Source organism: Miniopterus schreibersii (genome assembly GCF_964146895.1).
Source record: "Miniopterus schreibersii genome assembly, chromosome: 4".
NCBI classification, from domain to species: domain Eukaryota; kingdom Metazoa; phylum Chordata; class Mammalia; order Chiroptera; family Miniopteridae; genus Miniopterus; species Miniopterus schreibersii.
In genome coordinates this window covers 55342335-55360955 of record NC_138105.1, presented here as the reverse complement: position 1 = coordinate 55360955, position 18621 = coordinate 55342335, and the positions used below count along the sequence as shown (strand labels likewise).

The 18621-nt window shown below is 33.4% G+C and overlaps 1 protein-coding gene across 1 annotated transcript in view; it reads left to right on the top strand.

The window, feature by feature from the left end:
* LOC308556080 (putative ATP-dependent RNA helicase DDX60) overlaps positions 1–18621 on the top strand; it is a gene marked incomplete at its 5' end in the record, with an annotated part of 73302 nt that overhangs the window by 36209 nt on the left and 18472 nt on the right. The window contains 9 exons of the mRNA XM_081135131.1: positions 4582–4697; positions 5573–5712; positions 7447–7556; positions 7656–7760; positions 8359–8484; positions 12101–12228; positions 13775–13933; positions 15240–15384; positions 17330–17482. Of these exons, the coding sequence (XP_080991257.1) occupies positions 4582–4697; positions 5573–5712; positions 7447–7556; positions 7656–7760; positions 8359–8484; positions 12101–12228; positions 13775–13933; positions 15240–15384; positions 17330–17482 (1182 nt within the window). The remainder of the gene's footprint in view (positions 1–4581; positions 4698–5572; positions 5713–7446; positions 7557–7655; positions 7761–8358; positions 8485–12100; positions 12229–13774; positions 13934–15239; positions 15385–17329; positions 17483–18621) is intronic.

Sequence of the window (18621 nt, the reverse complement as noted above, 5' to 3'; positions counted from 1 at the left end):
AGAGGGTGCCTGCAGTTCCAGCCGCCTCTCCCTGGCAGACAGAAGCCCGGCTGCTTTTCACAGCCAGATGTTATGTGGGCACCTTTCTCAGTTCTGGTGCTCTTGGCTGGGAAGCTCAGCCTGGGGTTTAGGCCCCAGAGTCCTCAGTGGGAACCCCCCAGCTGAGATATCCCTCCGGACCTTCAGCTGCTGCCTGTGGGAGCCCAGCCAGCCCTCTTCTGCCACCACATTTCCTACCAGCTCTATTTGGTCTCCACTTTTCCTCCTTGGTTATGAGGGTGCTCTCCAGCTAGTCTTCGGTTGCAGTTGATTTTCAGGATGGTTTTTCCATATTTTAGTTGTAATTCCAGTTTGGTCCTGGGAGAGTGTCAGTGTAGCTTCCACTCCGTCCATAGCCATCTTTAATCTCTTTGAGGTATGTACTGTTATTCCACTTTTTTTATGTACATAAAATATTTAGCTTATGTATTTTAGTAAAGATGGCAATCCTATGGACAGTTATTAAAATAAATATTCACTGTAAGGAAGGGATAGACTGAATGTGTGGGTGTTAAAAGATAGATCTGTAAGGAGTTGAAAAGGGTAATGGAAAATTTTCTAGAATAAGAGTGATAATAGCAGAGAGAAAGTATCCTAAAAATCACTGGACAAACTAATGATATTATTAATAGACTATTTTTCTTTTAGCTATAGAGCTTTATCCCCCTGAACCAACTATCTTTTAAGAGGTACTTTCTTATTAACTATACTGGTTGCATTAATGGCTAAAATTGGTCATGTCACTTTATTGCTGGTTTAAAGTGAAAGTATCTTATACTGCTAGCTAGCATTGATTTCATGAATGATACTGGGAGGAAATAAAGAACAAAATACAAATAAGCAAACAATACAATTAAACAGACTAAAATAAACAAAGTAGGGTGCAAATTTAGGAATACATGATTTGAACAGGAATTTTACGTTCTTTCCTAATACATGTATTTATTTTTTTCTAATACATTAATGTATTGAAGGTTATACATTAATCTTAAAGTACTGCCTTAGCAACACTGGAACATTACAGTTTTTATGATTCAGTTTAAAATATCTTTTAATTGCCATCATCATTTAGTTTTCGGTCCATAGGTTAATTAAAACTATATTTCTTAATTTTCAAATATACTTCTTTTTTAAAAAACTATCTTTTTGGTTTGTATTTCTAGCATAGTTACATTTAGGTCAAGAATATATCTTTATATTTTTCATCTTCTGAAATTCAAATTGATGAATAATTTTCATATTGGCAACACATATTGAGAAAGTGAGATAAAAAAGTATTTTTAATATTATTTCTAGTATCATTACATACACAAAGTACTTTGGAATGTATAGGACTTCTATAAATAAATTGTTAAACTTTACTGAGGCTATTTAATGAGATTTTTTTGAAGAATAAAATGAATAGAGATACCTAGAGAAATAGTCCATGTTTTCACATTGGGAAAGTCAATATTATAAGTGCCCTGATTATGATTATAGTGATGATAGATGAGTTTGGACACAAACAGATCATTCTGGACAATTAGGTCCCCAAATTTTTCTATAGATTCACTGCAATCACAGTAAAAACTCACATTTTCTTTTTCTTTTTCTTTTTTTTCTGTCCTTTCATGGTATTTATGTGTGTGACTGTGTGTGCAGGTTTGCACATTGGTGGGGGGGAAAAACTGATTACCTGGTTCTGAAACTTACATGGAAATGCAAAAGGGAAAAAGTAACCAAGGTACATTTGGAAAAGAAGATTAAAGTAGGGAAAAAATGCATTTAAAAAAGAAGATCAAGGTGAACAAACTTACTCTAGCGGGTATCAGGATTTATTGTACAACTATGGTAATGGAGTGATGCCTTTTGAAACAGGGAGAAAGATATAGACAAATGGGCCAGCAGCCCAGAAATAGAACCATGTATAGGCATTTTATTTAAGAAAAATGTGGCACTAGAAACAGTATTGGAAAAATTGGAAATTAATGTGGAGGAGAAAAAAATTAGATTTCTTCCTCACATCATACACAAAATCAATTTCAAATGATTTAAACACAGAAATGTGAAAGGCAAATTGATGCAACTTTAAAATACGTTATCTGAAAAGAATATCTTCATTACTTAGGAGTAGAGAAAGACCTCTTAAACATAAAGTTGAAAACACAAACTATGAAAAATAGATTAATAATTTTATATTAAAATCAAGACATTTTATTCATCAAAATATATAATTAAGAGAATGAAATTACAAGCCACTGAGTGGAAGTATTTATAATTTATAAACTCGCAAAGACCTCTGATTTAAAATATATGATTTCTTTAAAATATTAAGAGGAAAGGCCATCACAAAAAAAGATTTTCCAATGTCTAATACACCCCTGAAAAGAACTCAGCTAAAAAGTTAAATTAAAATCACAATGAAACACACCAATCAGACAGTAAAGGTTAGAATCTGACAGTGTCAGTGTTGGGGAGGAAGTGGAGCAATGGGAAGGCATATACACTGCTAGCAGGTGCCCCTTTGGAAATTGTTTTTACTATATCTAATGAAGATGACAATACTTCATGAACAAGGAATTCCAATTCTAGTTATATACCTGAGGACTAGAAAAAAAGATGTATGGTCTTAAAAAATAAGACAATTTAAGAACTCTCACCCATGTTCAGAGTAGCAACTCAGATGTCCATTAGAGCGGAAATAATAACAAAATGTGGTATATTTATACAATTGAATACATAGATCAATGAAAATAAGTAGAATAATCTTAAAATTATAATATTGAGCAAAGGACAGATGCTCTATAATTCAAATCGCAAAACCTTACAAAACTGGCAAAATCAACATATTGTTTGCGAGCACACATATGTATATATATAAAGAAATATAATGAAAACCAAGTCATGATTTTTAAAAATCAACGTAACTATCAAAAAAGGTTGTTATAATATAGACTTCAGAGATACTGTAAATATTTGCCTTGATTTATGAGAATGTTTGCTTTACTTAATCTGAATTATACTTTGTTAATATGAAAGTATATTGTATACACTTACTGAATGTTACATTTCACAATAAAACAAAGGTTAAAAAAGAGTGCAGATTCACTTAGATATAAGTAATTATATTACACATATTGCTATACATAAAATTATAAGTTACCATTATTTTAATGTCTACTATGAATATTTATTCTAAATGTCCAGCTATAATGCCATTTAGTCTTCAGAAAAACACTATACATTAGCTACTATTTTGATGGCTAGTGAACTGAGGCTAAGAGAGGTGAACTTTTTTCCAGTTCACCCCATGTTAAGTGCAGGGCCAAGGTTAGAACGCAGGTCATGCTTCCATGTTCTGTGCTTTAATGCGGCACAGACACACAGAAGTATCTATCTGTACAAGTAAAAAGATGAGATTAAATGTCCTCTAACATAGCAACGAAGAAAAAAACTGCAAAATATTTATTTTAAATCTTGTCTTCTGTATCTTTAGTTAAAATACTAAAGAGTGTTTCTTACCAAGTCTCACTTCGTCAATATAAATTCCACATTCATCTCCTATCTGCTGGCACTTCAAACACACACACTTTGTTAAAATGATCTTGTTATCAATATATTTCTAATGTCATTTACATGTTTTTCTTTTTGTTTTTCTCTCTGTTTTGACTAAAAGCTTTTTGAATGCTTCTCTTTACCTCTCCATAGAGCCTGCCTCATAGTGGATAAATATTTCACGAAGGATAAAGGCTTCAGTAAAAATCAGAAATTAAGCATAAACAAGACTTTTGAAATTGAGTTGTTTTTCTCTTTTTCTTATTCTATAAAATATAGGCTATAATATACATAAAGATCTAATTTTACTAAATAAAAATTTATTGATAGCTGAGAATTTTACAGAAATTATTTAAAATCAAGTCTTTTAAAGTTTCCCATATCATTGTGGCAAACTAATAATGAATGAGCTAATAATCACTGCACTTATCTTGCCCCCATTTACTGTCAGGGGACTAGGCTTTCTCTAGATTTTTAACTAGTACAGAATAAGTGTTCTATGTATATTAATAGACCAAAGACTGAAGAAGTGTATTTATTTAAAATTAATTTTTTTATAAATATTTTCATCTGCATTTCAGTAATAGGACTAGTGACACATGACTAAAATGTTTTATTTTTACATAGATTTTTCTTCATCTTATCTTTTTGTGGTAATTGCTATAATTTAGCCAATATTTCATTTGTCAACAAGACTTACAAAATGTATTTTTTGCTTAATTTGTCCTTGTTTATGAGTATTGTTACCATGGCATGTGATCATCTTTTCCGCAGTTCAGCTACCATCATGCATAACAGAGCAAGTCATGTCTCAGTGTTATTCTCAAACCCAGTTTAATTCTTCTCAAAATCACATTGGGATTCTTTGACCAACTTTGTCAGTGGTGAATGAACATTACTAAATGTGGAGAGAGGAAAAAATAATAAGTTCTGGTGGCCTAATCTATTTGTATTTTGGGGAAAAAAAGTCACTGATTTTATACTGAGTCTATTTAACTGCATTGCCAGGTTCACTGTCTTGGGGGAGAAATTGGAGCCGAAGTTTGGGAACATCTTCTTGTTACAATTCGGTGTCCATTTCTAGCACTTTCTGCTACTATCAGTAATCCTGAGCATCTCACTGAGTAAGACTGAGTTTTGCATTCATTGTAATTGCTATTAATGATAATAATAATGAAAATTAATAATATAATCATAGACTATTTAAAGTAATCTCTAAAACAAAGCAAAAATCTCTTCAGTAACACTTATTTTCTTAAAATTTTGCTATATTTAACTAGAAAACATTTGCTCTCATCCTTTGACTAGATATAATTTACATGCTGGTTTTTCAAGAATTTTGTGTGAGCTGGGCTGGGCGTGGCTCAGCAGTTGAGCATCGACCTAGGATCCAGGAGATCACGGTTCGATTCCCGGTCAGGGCACATGCCCGGGTTGCAGGCTCCATCCCCAGTCAGGGGTGTGCAGGAGGCAGCCGATCAATGACTCTCTCATCATTGATGTTTCTCTCTCTCTCTCTCCCTCTCCCTTCCTCTCTCTGAAATCAATACAGATTTTTTTTTTTTTAAAGAATTTTGTGTGAGAGTGATTTAGTTTTCCTATTTATAGCTTGATATTTAGATTCTCAGAGGGCAGCATAAGGCAGTTTAGAACTATCCTCCCAATATCCTATGTACACTATTTTCCTACGCAAAACACCAATAATGTTTTCAAACTGAGTCAACACATATAGCAGAAATGCATATAACTGTTTTATTGGGTTATTGAATTTCATAAGAAACCTCAAAATATTAGTTCTTGGTTATTGCATAAAAGTAATAACTGATTAAACTATGTGGTTAGTATGCAATAAATGGTAGCTATTATAAATATTTTAATATGTATAAAGTTTAGAGAAGATTTTTATTCTCTTAGAATCAATTCTTAGTGATTTTTCTGGGAAAACATGATGCAGATTTTTTTCTGTGATGATAATACCTTTTTCTTTTTTTATCACTAGGTGGTTGGTGTCAGTTAAAAGATACTGGCAACATGTTGAAAGCACAATGGAAAATTCTGGTTCATCGAAAAATGCCATGAAAGTTTCAAGGAAACAACAAAGAAAAATAATAGAAAAGCCATCACACAGAGTTAGACTGGGTATGACTATCTCAAACTAGGAGAAGGGGCACTCGGAATCATCGAGCGTACTCCACATGTTTGTAACATATTAGGGAATCTTATATGAGTAAAACAGTTTGATTCTTACTACAAATCTGAAGGGAAATCAATTTTTTCCTATCATATGATTTCACTCAGATGTGGAATCTAATGAACAAAATGAACTAACAAGCAAAATAGAGACAGACTCATAAATAGAGAGCAAATTTTGTTTTAATATACAGAGGAAATTAAATAAGAATAGTAGCTCTAGAGGATTAAGTGACATGCTGAAGTCCACACAGCTAACAAATGGTGGATCTAATAAACTCGAAGATCAAGCTCTTTGCAATGATGATCTATTTTGAAATGATGAGAATTTCTGCATAATTCAGTGTGGTTAAAGATGGAATTGCAGCACAGATAAATGTTTCACTCCTTATTTTTGTAAGAAAAAACTAAGGCAAAAACATTTCTAGAGGGCAGTTCAGTTTGGGTTTGCTGAAAAATCACTGCTTGAAAGTGTCCTGCTTCACTTGTGGTCTAGTTCTGTGGTCTATTCCTGTTTCAGACCACAGCATCTTCCTTTTTGTGGGTTTTCTTGACGGTGGAATTATTCATTGTTCCTCAGAACTTGCCTTTCCTTTTTAAATTCCTTGTTCTATAATAACCTTTCATTTACACTTGACCACATTCTATCTATTCATTATTTAAGAGAGATCATCTAGAGGCACAGCTCAAATACAACCTTAATTCTTTTAGTTCAAGTCCCATAGTATGTCCCACATTATGATATGTCCTACTATCTTTTGTACCTCTTTTAATGTCTTATTTTCCTTGGAAAACACTAGACATTTTAAATGTATGTATATATATTTATATGTATATATGTAAATAGATACTATTATATATAATGCATTATATATAAAACATATATATATATTTGTTTTTAATCCATACAATGCTGTCTTTTATATGTACTCTAAATATTTTACTACTGAATTAATGATTGTTGCTACATGTCATATACTCATGGCTGTTTTCATGAGAATTCTATGAAGTAGTATTAAAATTGTATAAATCCCTAGAATTACAATAGAAAACAGACTCTGCTTTTCTGGAGCTTAAATTTTAATGTGGACATAGAGATTAAACAAGATGAATAGTAAAGAAAATAAAATAGATAGCATGTTAGGTAATGGTAAGTGCTAAGAAAAAAAATTAAACCCAGTGTAATATTAATAGAGGTAGTTAGAATATCAGTTTCTTCGATTAAAGAAAATGAACAGAAAAAAAAAGAAGACACATATTCTTTCTTTGCCCTGGTAATATTATTCTTAAAGATAGAGAGATAATATAATAATAATAATAATAGTGATATCCACTGTCCCTAATTAATTGTGTGTCTATATATCCATTGATCTATCCCATACCCCATTACACAAAGACATGCTTTACAAAATTACATAGAGAAATAAATTAGAAAATCATAATTAAATACTAGAAATGATGATACGATATAATTGAAGATTAAGACCAGGAAGAAAAGTAAAGCACAAATATGCAGTATAGATACATTGATTCCTCTTTCAAAGTTCTTCCCAGTGCACAGCACTGTTTCTAATTTTTGGCAATGGGCTCTTTCTAGATCTGCTTATAATTGTAAAATCATAATTAGGTGATTGTTTTGAAAACAAACAGATCTTGATGATCATTTCAATCCTATGCTTACAGTATGGTACAAAGAGCGATACAATGATCTAGAGAAGTACGTGTGTTCCCTAAAGGATGATGACTTTATCATTGAACACTATCACCCATGTGCTGCACTTACAGTCAACCATGTAAGTATCAACCACTTGGGAAGATGAGAATGTATCCAGGTTGTTAAAAATATGTATATGGAATATAAAATTAATTATTTTGTATTTTATGGGTTTTAGATAAAGAAATATGGAATCCCTTTAGACCTTGGATTTTCTCCAAGGGAAAGCATACTGCTTTATGATGCAATGGTACACATTTGGCCAGAATGGACAAGAAAGCAGGTGTGTGATTTTATACTCTCTACAGCTGATATCTCTAATACTTTGGCTATGGCACTCCATCAGTGATGAGCAAATTCATGAATGGTATTTATTCTGGTTTAGATAAATGCAGTATAGTTTATTGTTAAGAATTTAGACTCCAGAGCCACGGTGCTCCAGAATTGGGCAAATTAGTTAAATTTCTTTATTATTCCTACCAAAAAATATTTACTTTGTTGGTTTGTTATGAAGAGTAACTTAATTTTTATTTGTAAAATGCTTAGAATAGTGCCTTGCCATGGTAAATATATGTGTGTGTGTGTGTGTGTGTGTGTGTGTGTGTGTGCGTGTGTGTGTATGAAAACAAACATTTTAGAAATTTTTATTTCTTTTACCTCTAAAGCTAACTGCAATATTAAAAACATTTATGTGTTAGTATGTTCTAATGAAAACAAAATAATATGCAACCATTACATAGAGAACAGAACTGTTGGCCTATCTGCAGTGAACTCTGTAACTGAATGTGGATGCCTGCTTGGGAGATTTCCTTCATGATGGTGTATATGGAAAACTCTAGAAAGGATGAGGAACTTCATTTTTCTTGGTGTTTGTTTTCAAGGAGCTAGAACCTGAAGAATTCAGCTGCTTCAAAAATAAAATAGTCATTATGAAGGCAGATGCCAAGAAATATGAAGAGGAACTGAAAAAGGAAATAATTCATTGGATTCAGCTGGACCCAAGCAAGGTAATTAAAACCATTTAGGATTTCTTTAAATTTAAGATTAACATGAAATGGATCTGACTTCTTCATTTAGGTTCAAGAGAGTCACTCGTAAAGCTCTCAAGGATTTGAAGATGAATACCTTATTGCCATGCTTTGCTATTCTGGCTGATATTCAGTTGGCTAGATGTGGGAAAATGGAAAGAATCATTACTTGAGCTCCAGCTTGGACAGCCCACATATGTTGGTACCATAACTTTCCTGAGTCTCAAGTTGGGCTATTGCTTTTCATAGAAGATAAGACTTCTCTGATTTCTGATACTACTGGGTAATTGCCCTAATTTTCTTCTCTAATATTTCTCTAAGGAAGACCTTTTGTCTATTTACTTATTTGAATAGGTGAACACCCAGTTTCTTTCTATTGCCAACAAATTGGATAGATAAAAGAAATTACAAATATTGTTTAATTTATCTTACTTACTGTAAGTTCTATTCTTTGACTTTACTTTTTTTTGATGATAAAATCCTGATGATATTTTATGTCCTGAAATGGGTACTACAATTTTTCCATGATACAAGCAGTGGCACATGTTCATAGTTAGCCAGGGCTGATTCACCAGACAGTAAAAAGGAAAGGGATCTGGTCAAACTCACTTACATATACTGGCATGTAATATCAAACAATCTTAACTGCTTTGGGCCCAAGGTCATGGTTAAGATGTGATCACTTCTTGATCAGCATGGTTCAGGTAATGGAAGCAGAATTTCAACCCATCCCTATATTTTTTTAAAATTTATCTTTATTATTGAAAGTATTACAGATGTCCTCCTTTTTCCCCCCATTGATCACCTCTACCCAGCATCCACACCTGCCCCCCCCCCCAAGCCTTCTCCACACTATTGTCTGTGTGCATGGGTTATGCATATATGCATATAAATTCTTTGATTAATCTCTCCCCACCCACTCCTCCAACCCCACCTTCCCTTTGAGTTTCATCAGTCTGCTCCATGCCTATTTTCTGTATTCTCTTTCCATGTGGGAAGGAACCCATGTTTTAATTTTTTCAATTTAATTGCACACTGACTTGGGCAGACTACCTGGTCTGCAATCTGAAAACCACCTAGTGTCAAGAATTGCTACTATATTAAATAGAGGTTTTCAAAACTAGCTGCTTATACAAAAATGCAGCTTATTAAAAATTCTGATTTGATTGGCTTTGTGTGGGGCCAGGGCACTGGAATTTTAAAACAAAATTTTAGGAAATTTTAATGTGCAGACATGCTTGAGAATCTTTGGTCTATGATTGCTATTCTCTGGCTTTTTAAAACACTGGGATATATAGATACCAGCCTAGATCAAAATTAATTTTACTTAGCCCTCTTGACTTACCATATTTTAGGAGGTGGAAAATATCTAAACTCTAATTAGTTCCATCTAATATACTCTCCAGTAGGCACAAGTGATATATTTCTTTCCCTTCGAGCTTAAGACATGCCTAGTGCCAATAAGCTGTGCCATTCATAACATGAAAATCCTCTTCTCATTTATTGTATTTTGTCTAATAATTTTTGTTAACATTTTATATTCTTTTCACCTAAAATTTTACTTTTATACATTTATTTTTCTTATTTTTTTTAATTTTAGATATCTTGTTTAAAATATTACTTATAGACAGGTGCGGTATATATATGTATATGCGTGTGTGTACCAGTTGAATGAGTAAATGAATAAAATTATCTCTCAATTTTATTTTTTACCAGGCATCCTTTGGTACAGTACACTAAATTCTGCTTTTAGTCGATATTTATGTGGCTAGCTTTTCCCCTTGTTATATAATTTTATTCTATATTCATTATTTTTAATTAAAGGCTGGTTGTAAATATTGCCTTATCCCAATTATTTTACTAGATAAAACTGTAGTTGTTTTGCTTTTTTAGTTATATTATTTCTTTGTGGTTTGATATGGCTTTGATTAATGTTAAAATTACACACTGATGCGGATGTCAACATTTTTTTCAATTATGAATTGAGATACCTCTCAGCAGATACTTAACAAGTCTTAGTTTACATACTTTAACGGTCAGTAACAATTTTTTCCTTTGTTGGTATCTGTAATGATTTCTTGTTTTTCTGAAGTTCCTGGAAGGCTGTTTATTGTAGGTCTCATGGTTTAAAATTTCTTTTTTTTCTTCATTTTCCTTTGTATCTTTTCCTACCCTAGTTAATTCCCCCCCCCCCCCATGTCTCTTCCTCTTTTGGCTCTCTTGACACCGAATCTATTTATTTATATTTTTCAGAACTTCTTATTCTGGAGTTATTGATCTACTTCCAAGTCCAATATCTATGTAATCTCTTCTTTTTATCTGGGATAATTTTATTTCTTCTTGAGAAGGGGTCATATTTCCCTTGTTCCTTATATGTTGTTATTTTGGGGGATTGTTATTTTTGGACCATGAATGTTATATTGTGGAGATTCTGTATTGTGTTATAGTCCCCTGAAGAGTGCTGTTTTGTTTTTGTTTGTAATTTTATTTTAAGGGGCAATTATAACTTAAACTCATCTACTTTTTTTCAAAATATTGGGCAACAGTGTCATAAAAGAAGCAACCGTCCTCATTTAAAGGCAGAGAAAGCTTCACCACAGCAATTTTCTTTAATATTCTGCTTCCTCTACTGAAGCTAGAGCTATTGAGGCCTGGTGGGGGTCCTCGCAGGCCATAGGCCCAGGCCAGGGAACAGTGAATCACCAGGCTCTTTGTGGAGTGGATTAACCTCTACCTTATAATAGTTGCAAATGGCTCTCTGAGGTGTTTCTTCAGGGCAAATCAACTGATGGAGTGAAAGAAATGAGAGAAAGGAGCAGAGCTTGTTCAACTTTTTTTCTTCAAAATTTTTTATGATGTATTTATTTACAACATATAAATTGAGTAATTAAACAAAACAAAAAGATAAGGAAACATGGTATATATAGTTTGGAAAACTGGAAGAGCTCCCCTAGTGTTTTATTTTTCCTTGAGCTTATATTGAACTACACACCGCTCTAATCCCAACATGTACAGATGACCTGGTTTAATAGTTGATTTATTGTGTCTCTCATGGCTGGGTTCCTAAATACCTGGGGCGTTAGCTGAATTCTTTTACATAATTGTATTTGTTCGCATTTCTTAGTTTTTCCAGGACAACCACGGTTTGCACCTGTTGTTTTTATAGCCTCCTCAGCCCTTCACTTTTAATTTTAATTTGATGATGAATATGAATGACCATATAATATCTGATTCATAGTGGCAGAATTTGAGTAATGTTGACTCTGTGTTAAAGTCCTACTTACTGTACCCTGTGCTCACCCCATTAATGACCAACATCAATTGGTAACAATCTCTGTCCCCTTCCATAAACACCATGTCCTGATACTACATAGACATGATTACAGTATTATGGAAGTATATCATTCAAGTTTTCTCATATAATTTTATTTAAAAATGTGCATGATTTAGATATAATTTCTAACTTACTCCATGAAAATGCACTAAGCCTTACCAATTTGATTTTCATTCTCAAATGCTAGCTGGTTTTATCATCTTTTTTTCACTATCACAAGTATCTTATGACTTATCTTTTACTTATGATAATTTTATTCAGGTGAATCAGTTGTTGAATTACCTTAAGCCTCAAACTTTTGACAGTCCAGAAAGTGAAAAGCGAAGAATGTTTCCTAATTTTGTGGAAAAACTTAAAGAAATGAATAGGCTGCCTGCAATATTTTTTTCGTAAGTAACATTAGCATTATACTTAAGATTGTATGCATTTGAAGACTTTTAAAAACAATAATTGAGGAAGAATATATATAACCTTTGATTCATATTAGTAGACTTTTAAGAATTTTTAAAAAAATCCTCACCAGAAGATATGTTTTTATTGATTCTAGAGTAAGAGGAAGGGAAAGAGAGAGAAACATCAATGTGAGAGAGAAACATCGATTTATTGCATCCCATATGCTCCCTGACTGGGGATCAAATACACAACCTAGAAATGTTATTCCCTGACTGGGAATTCAACCCACGACCTTTTTTGGTGCACGGAATGATGCCCCAAACCAACTGAGCCATCCAGCCAGTACAAATTTTGAGGAATTTTTAACTCTATGTTGAAGTCATGCTTAAAATACCAAGCTGGGTATAGGATGAGAGGAAGGAACACCTCTCACTAAATTATACTTCAAATCTAATTGTATAGTTGAGTGCTGCAGAATTTCTGGCCCATTAGTTATTAGAAAAGTTCTATATGTCATCAAAGTAAGATAAGGAAAAAAGGATAAGCTAGAGTGTGCATTTGCCAAAAGAGAGCACGTACACTCGCACGCATGCGTAACATATACAAGCATAGTACCTTGCTGTAGTAGTTGTTCTGTAGGTTGTTTGCAAAAGTGGTTACATCTAAACTCTTCACAAAAAAGGAACATCTTCATTCTGCTAGTTTCATTTTTCCTAGTTTTCCCTTCAGAGCATTAAAAGAAAAGTGAGCTGGGGCTTAGTACCAACATCAAATAATTAGCAGCCATGTTTTCATTATACTTAAAATAATGACTTTCCTTTGAGAAATATTTAATCAATCTAAATAGATGAAATGAGCTCACATCAGTTCATTTCACTTTGCACCTGGGTACTAAGCCCAGGACTCAGGGATGCAGAAACAACCTGTGACATTGACTGCCCTTAAGGATTGATATTATTGGAAGAGTGGTTGTATATGACCTTGAAAAGAGTTAGATTCAATAGTTGAGCTGGTCAGTAAATAAACAGTTATGTAATGTTTCAGTATTCAAGGCATTCTTTAGGTGTTAATAATGAACATGAGGAGATATTTGTCACTTCTGGGAACATAGGAGAAAACACTAAATTATTAATTGTAAAGCATAGCCTGTTCCTCAACAGTATAACAAAATCTACAATTTAAATAAATGTGTGACAAAGACATTAGGTGCGTCAGAGTTTAGTGGGAAGAGAAAACAATGGCTAGGGTGGTTAAAGACGCTTTTACAAAGGGTGGGGTCTCAAAGTGTAGATGTTCTAGACGAGGGGGAGAGGAGAGGAAACCTAGATCTAATTTATTCAATTCCATTTGAAACAAAGCAAGATCTCCAAAGCAAACAAACACATTAAAGGTAGATTATGAATAAAACGTATATGATTATATATATAATCTACCTCTCTAATACATGAAATATATCTATAAGATATATATGAGATGTATCTAAGATATATGAGATATATAAGATTGATATGAACATGCAATTCTCATATATTTTTAATTTAGATTTAACATTCACTCAGTGGAATTATCAGCCTCACGACTGCTTACTAATTTGATAAGCAAACAAATTGCTCATAATGATCCAAATTCTGAAAGAGAGAAGAAAATTTTGAACAAAAAACTATGGAAAGCAAGAAAGTCTCAAAAAAGAAACATTGCTGCGTGAGTATTTTTACTTGAGTTGTAGAATTTTAAATGTTTAATAAAATGTATGAGTGTTCAACTGTTTTTATAATTTAAACCTGTTTTTCTAAGGTGATGATGTACTTTTTTTCTCTTTTTATGACAAATTGAGTTAATTTAATTATACTTCACTTTTGGGAGGACATCCAAGAGAGGATTTTTTGTGTTTAATAATTATGCAATAGTTTACAATAATCTTATTCATTATACTAGTTTCTTTCCTTTTTCTTAGAAATGTAAGTTACAGATTTATTTTTTAGAAATTGCAAGTTTGCAAATTTTCTAAAAGTAAATTGTTTAGACATATAGCTATTAGAACACCTAATAGCTAATTAGTTAGAACAAGTTCACTAACACATTGTCTTTTAATATAACACAGGAAATATGATTTTTATATATTTATGTCTTTGTCTTAACATAAAGTATACAAATATGTAAAGAAATGGCTCTATTTTTTGTTTCATTCTAATGTACAAATTAATCTGGAAAACATGATATATGAATTTTGTTACATAACTTTGTTTGATAATAGTTACACAAGTCTTACCCTCACTCAGGATTCTTTTCTAGCATTTGTCCTTACCTACTCTTGAGAGAAATAATAACCATAATGCAATAAATTATTCTTTTCTGGCTCTTGCAGGTATATTTCTGAGATTGAGTGATCATATAAAATAGGATTGGGTCTTAAAAGAATGAAATTTCAGATAGGATGGCTGATACAAGTCTATTCTAATGGCCCAGCAGACTGGTCACCCTGCCTCTGTATGTCATTTCACCCAAGCAATGACTTATTGAGAAGTATTCTCATATAGCTCTCAAGGCTAATTTTGGCACATACAGAAAATCAATTACAGCATATGTTAAAAAGAAGAGAGCCTGGCAGATAAAAAATTTTCTACACTTTTTCAACTATAAAGAATTTGCATTTGTATGCAGTTATTAGAAAAATTGAATTTTTCCATCAAATTTAATGTAAAAAATATTGTCCTACTGTATATGCAAAACAAATTAAGATTTGGTTGGCATGAGATATGGGAGAGGTGCAGAGGTTTTCCAATTTTGTGTTAGATGCATTTTAATGCATATATTTAAAGTATACTTAAATGGTAAACTGATATAGAGACAATTGAGGTCATTAAGGCCTGATGAAAATTCTCTAATAGGGCATTGTGTTTGGGGTTTGAATTACCTGGCATTTATATACATAACCTCAAACTTAAAAGAAATAAAGAACATGCTATAGTCAATATACTTACTCATTTCCCTAATTTTTTATATTCAGTTTCTTTAATTCAGATTCAGGTGCTAGAATTAACAGAATCATTTTATTGTCAGCTGAAATAAAGGAAATTAAAAGAAACCTTAAGAAGCATTATCAAGTTCCTCCAGACTGTACTTTTACTGACCGTACAGTTGTGGATTATCAGGTAAGAGAAAAGAAACAAGGATATATACAAGTGTGTGTACAGATTTGATAGGGCTGCTGTAAGAAAGAACCACAAAGCGAGTGGCTTAATTAATAGGAATTGATTTTCTCCCAGTTCTGGAGAGTAGAAGTCTGAGATGTTGATGGGGTCAATTCCTTCTGAGGGCTATGAAGGAACGATCTGTTCCAAGTCTTTCTCCTCGGCTTGCAGGTGGCCATCTTTTTTCTCTGTCTTCTTATCATCTTCCCTTTTATGTGTCTGTGTTCAAATTTCCTCTTCTTGTAAGGACACTAGTCAGACTAGATGAGGGCCCAACCTAATGACCTCATTTTAACTGAAGTGCTTTGTAAAGACCCTATCTCCAAAAACAGTGACATCTTGAGGTACTGGGGGTTAAGACCTTGACATGAGAATCTTTGGAGGAACACAGGTTAGCACATAAAAGTGTATGTAGTATCTATACTGTAATATGGAATTTATAAAACACACAACATACTTAATCTAAATTAGTCTTGAAACAATAAATGGGAGACTAAAGTTGGAGGCTGCAGAAATTAACTTGTGTGGGTTTATACACTTATTAAAAGCAACTCGAAGATTTGTGCCAAAGTATAACTCCAATATTTATTAAGCTGTCTTTATTAATTGAAATTCATTATAACTATTCCTTTATGTAGACAGATATATGAATATTACATGTAAAAATCTTTTTTTTTGAGCTATAGACTTCAACAACAACTTGCTAAAAGAACCTCAACGTCATATTTGCCTGTCTTCTGAAAAATTTCCCTTGTCTGTTTTTTGCCTACCTTGTACCTATTTCTTCAAACTGGAAACTGGGGAGTTGTGATTGTCTTCTACTTCTCCCTAATGCCACAGCTCCTTCAGAAACTTAACTCTGGAACATGGACAGACACTCTATAAACAATGGTTGCTCATAAAATGCTTGCTGGTTGACCTAGTTGTTCATGTAGTAGTCAGAGAAATGTGGTTATTACGTGTTTATGCTTTTTTTCTTTCCTGAAGTTATAGCAGAGGGGGAGAAAGAGAGGTGGACTGAGAGAGAAAAGGGGAGAAAAAAGAGAAAAGAGAAAAAAAAGAAGAAACAATAACAGTGACAAACAGACAAATGCACAGAAATAAACACAGGCAGTTTCAGAGAGAGAGAAAGGAGAACAGGGGAGAGGCAGAGGGAGAGAGACAGAGAAAGACTGGGAGAGAGAGAAAGAGAGGGAGAGAGAGAGAGAAAGGAAGTGATGCTCACAAAGATAATGCAGAGAAAAGATAGGAAGACACAGAGAAAGAAAGAGAGTGAGAGAACTACAAACACTGGTCATACACGACTGGAGGTGATAATAAAAAAGAAAGTAAGTTAGATTTGAATTAACAGCAAAAATAAAACAAAATGGGGGTGGTAGCAAGTCAGACTACGCTGAGAATTTAGGTTGGGAAGCGTTGGGTACTGGCCTCAGGGTACTCGGGTTCCTCACCCACCTCTGATCCTTTCCCTTCAGCATTTCCTCATCTCCCCAGGGTGAGCTGGAGCCCTTAGTTCTTTTGAGCTATAGCAGTGATTAAACCCTTGGGACCAAGGCTAGGCCTCAACCACTCAGTGGGTCTGGGAAAGAAAATGGGGTGCATGTTCCTAATAAAGAAGTGGATGAAGAAAGGATCACCACATATAAGGTTGGGTTGCATTTGCTTGTATCAAACAGATATCAAGCTTTGAATGTCAGGTACTGTGAAACCATTCTACTACAATACCACATGATGGGCATTTTGTAGTTGAAATAGGCTTTGGATTCTGGCCTAAATCACAACTCTTTTTAGAAGTGTGCCCAACTCTGCATTGATTTCGAAACAACCTTTTAACGTGCCATCATTGTTCAGTTGAAGGATAAATGCTTTAATTTGATCCTGCAGACTCTTTGCTTGGCTATTTCAGACTTTAGCAAAGATCTTACGCAGACTGCGAGGAACAAGACAAGCCCACAAACTGCACTGTCTGTTAAGGCGGGGCATTGGATATCATCACGGTTCGATGGTCTTTAAACAAAGACAAGTTGTAGAGATGCTTTTCAGACTGAAGCATGTCAAGGTTGGTGAACTTTGAGGACAACTTTCCTAAAAGCAGTGCCTTCATTCCTTTGGCCTGAGTAGGAGGAAGAAATGTACCCTGACAGCATGCAGGAGAGTCACTCCATCTCCCTCCCTCCCCTTAATCCCTCCACTTGGAGGGATGTGCTGCTAATATTTTAGCATATTGTATTCTGTTCTTTTAAATATTTTTACATAATTCATAAATAATGTATATGCAATTAGGGATCCTTTCTACTATACCTAATAGTATATAATTCTATTATTAATTAGCATTACATAATAAACATTTTTTCAGTGCATCGTAATGTACATATACTGTATATAATAATTCATTTAAATATTCTGCTAATGTTCAGATTTTTTGTTTATAAACATATATCATCATTTCTGATTATTGATGGGATCAGCTGATTCTGCAAAGTGAAATAACTGTTTCAAAGAGCAAAAGTAATTTTCAGGTTCTTATATGCAATGCACCCAATTTCCCATATTAAAAATCTTGCATTAGTATGGTACATTTGTTATAATGAACTAACTAATATTGATACACTTTTATTAACTAAAGTTTATTCTTTATTCAGACTTCCAGTTATTCCTCTAATGCCCCTTTTCTCTTCCACGATTGCATCTAGGATGCACCATTTTATTTGTCAGATCTCTGTAGCCTGTCTTGGCTGTGATAGTTTCTCAGGTTTACCTTGTTTTGAAGATCTTGGTGGTTGTGAGGATAATTGATCAGATTATTTTGTAGAATATTACTCAGGATTTTTACTCATGTTTCTCTCATGATCACATGTGTTTCTTGAAGGAAGGCCATTACAGAGGTAATATGTCATTCTCATCATATTATATTAGGGTTATAGACTGTGGGCATGACATCACTATGGATGTTAATCTTCAGCACCTGGCTGAGATCATATTTGTTAGACTTTTCCACTATAAAGTTACCTTTTAACCTCATTTTCCATACTGCCCTCCTTGGAAGGAAGTCACTATGCATAGCCCACACTTAAGGAGTAGGTAGCTCAGTTACACTTGACCTCCTTATAGTTGGAGTATCTACATAAAATTATTTATAATTCCTCTGTACAAGAGCTATGTCTCTTCTCTCTCATTTATTTATATATCCAGCATTTA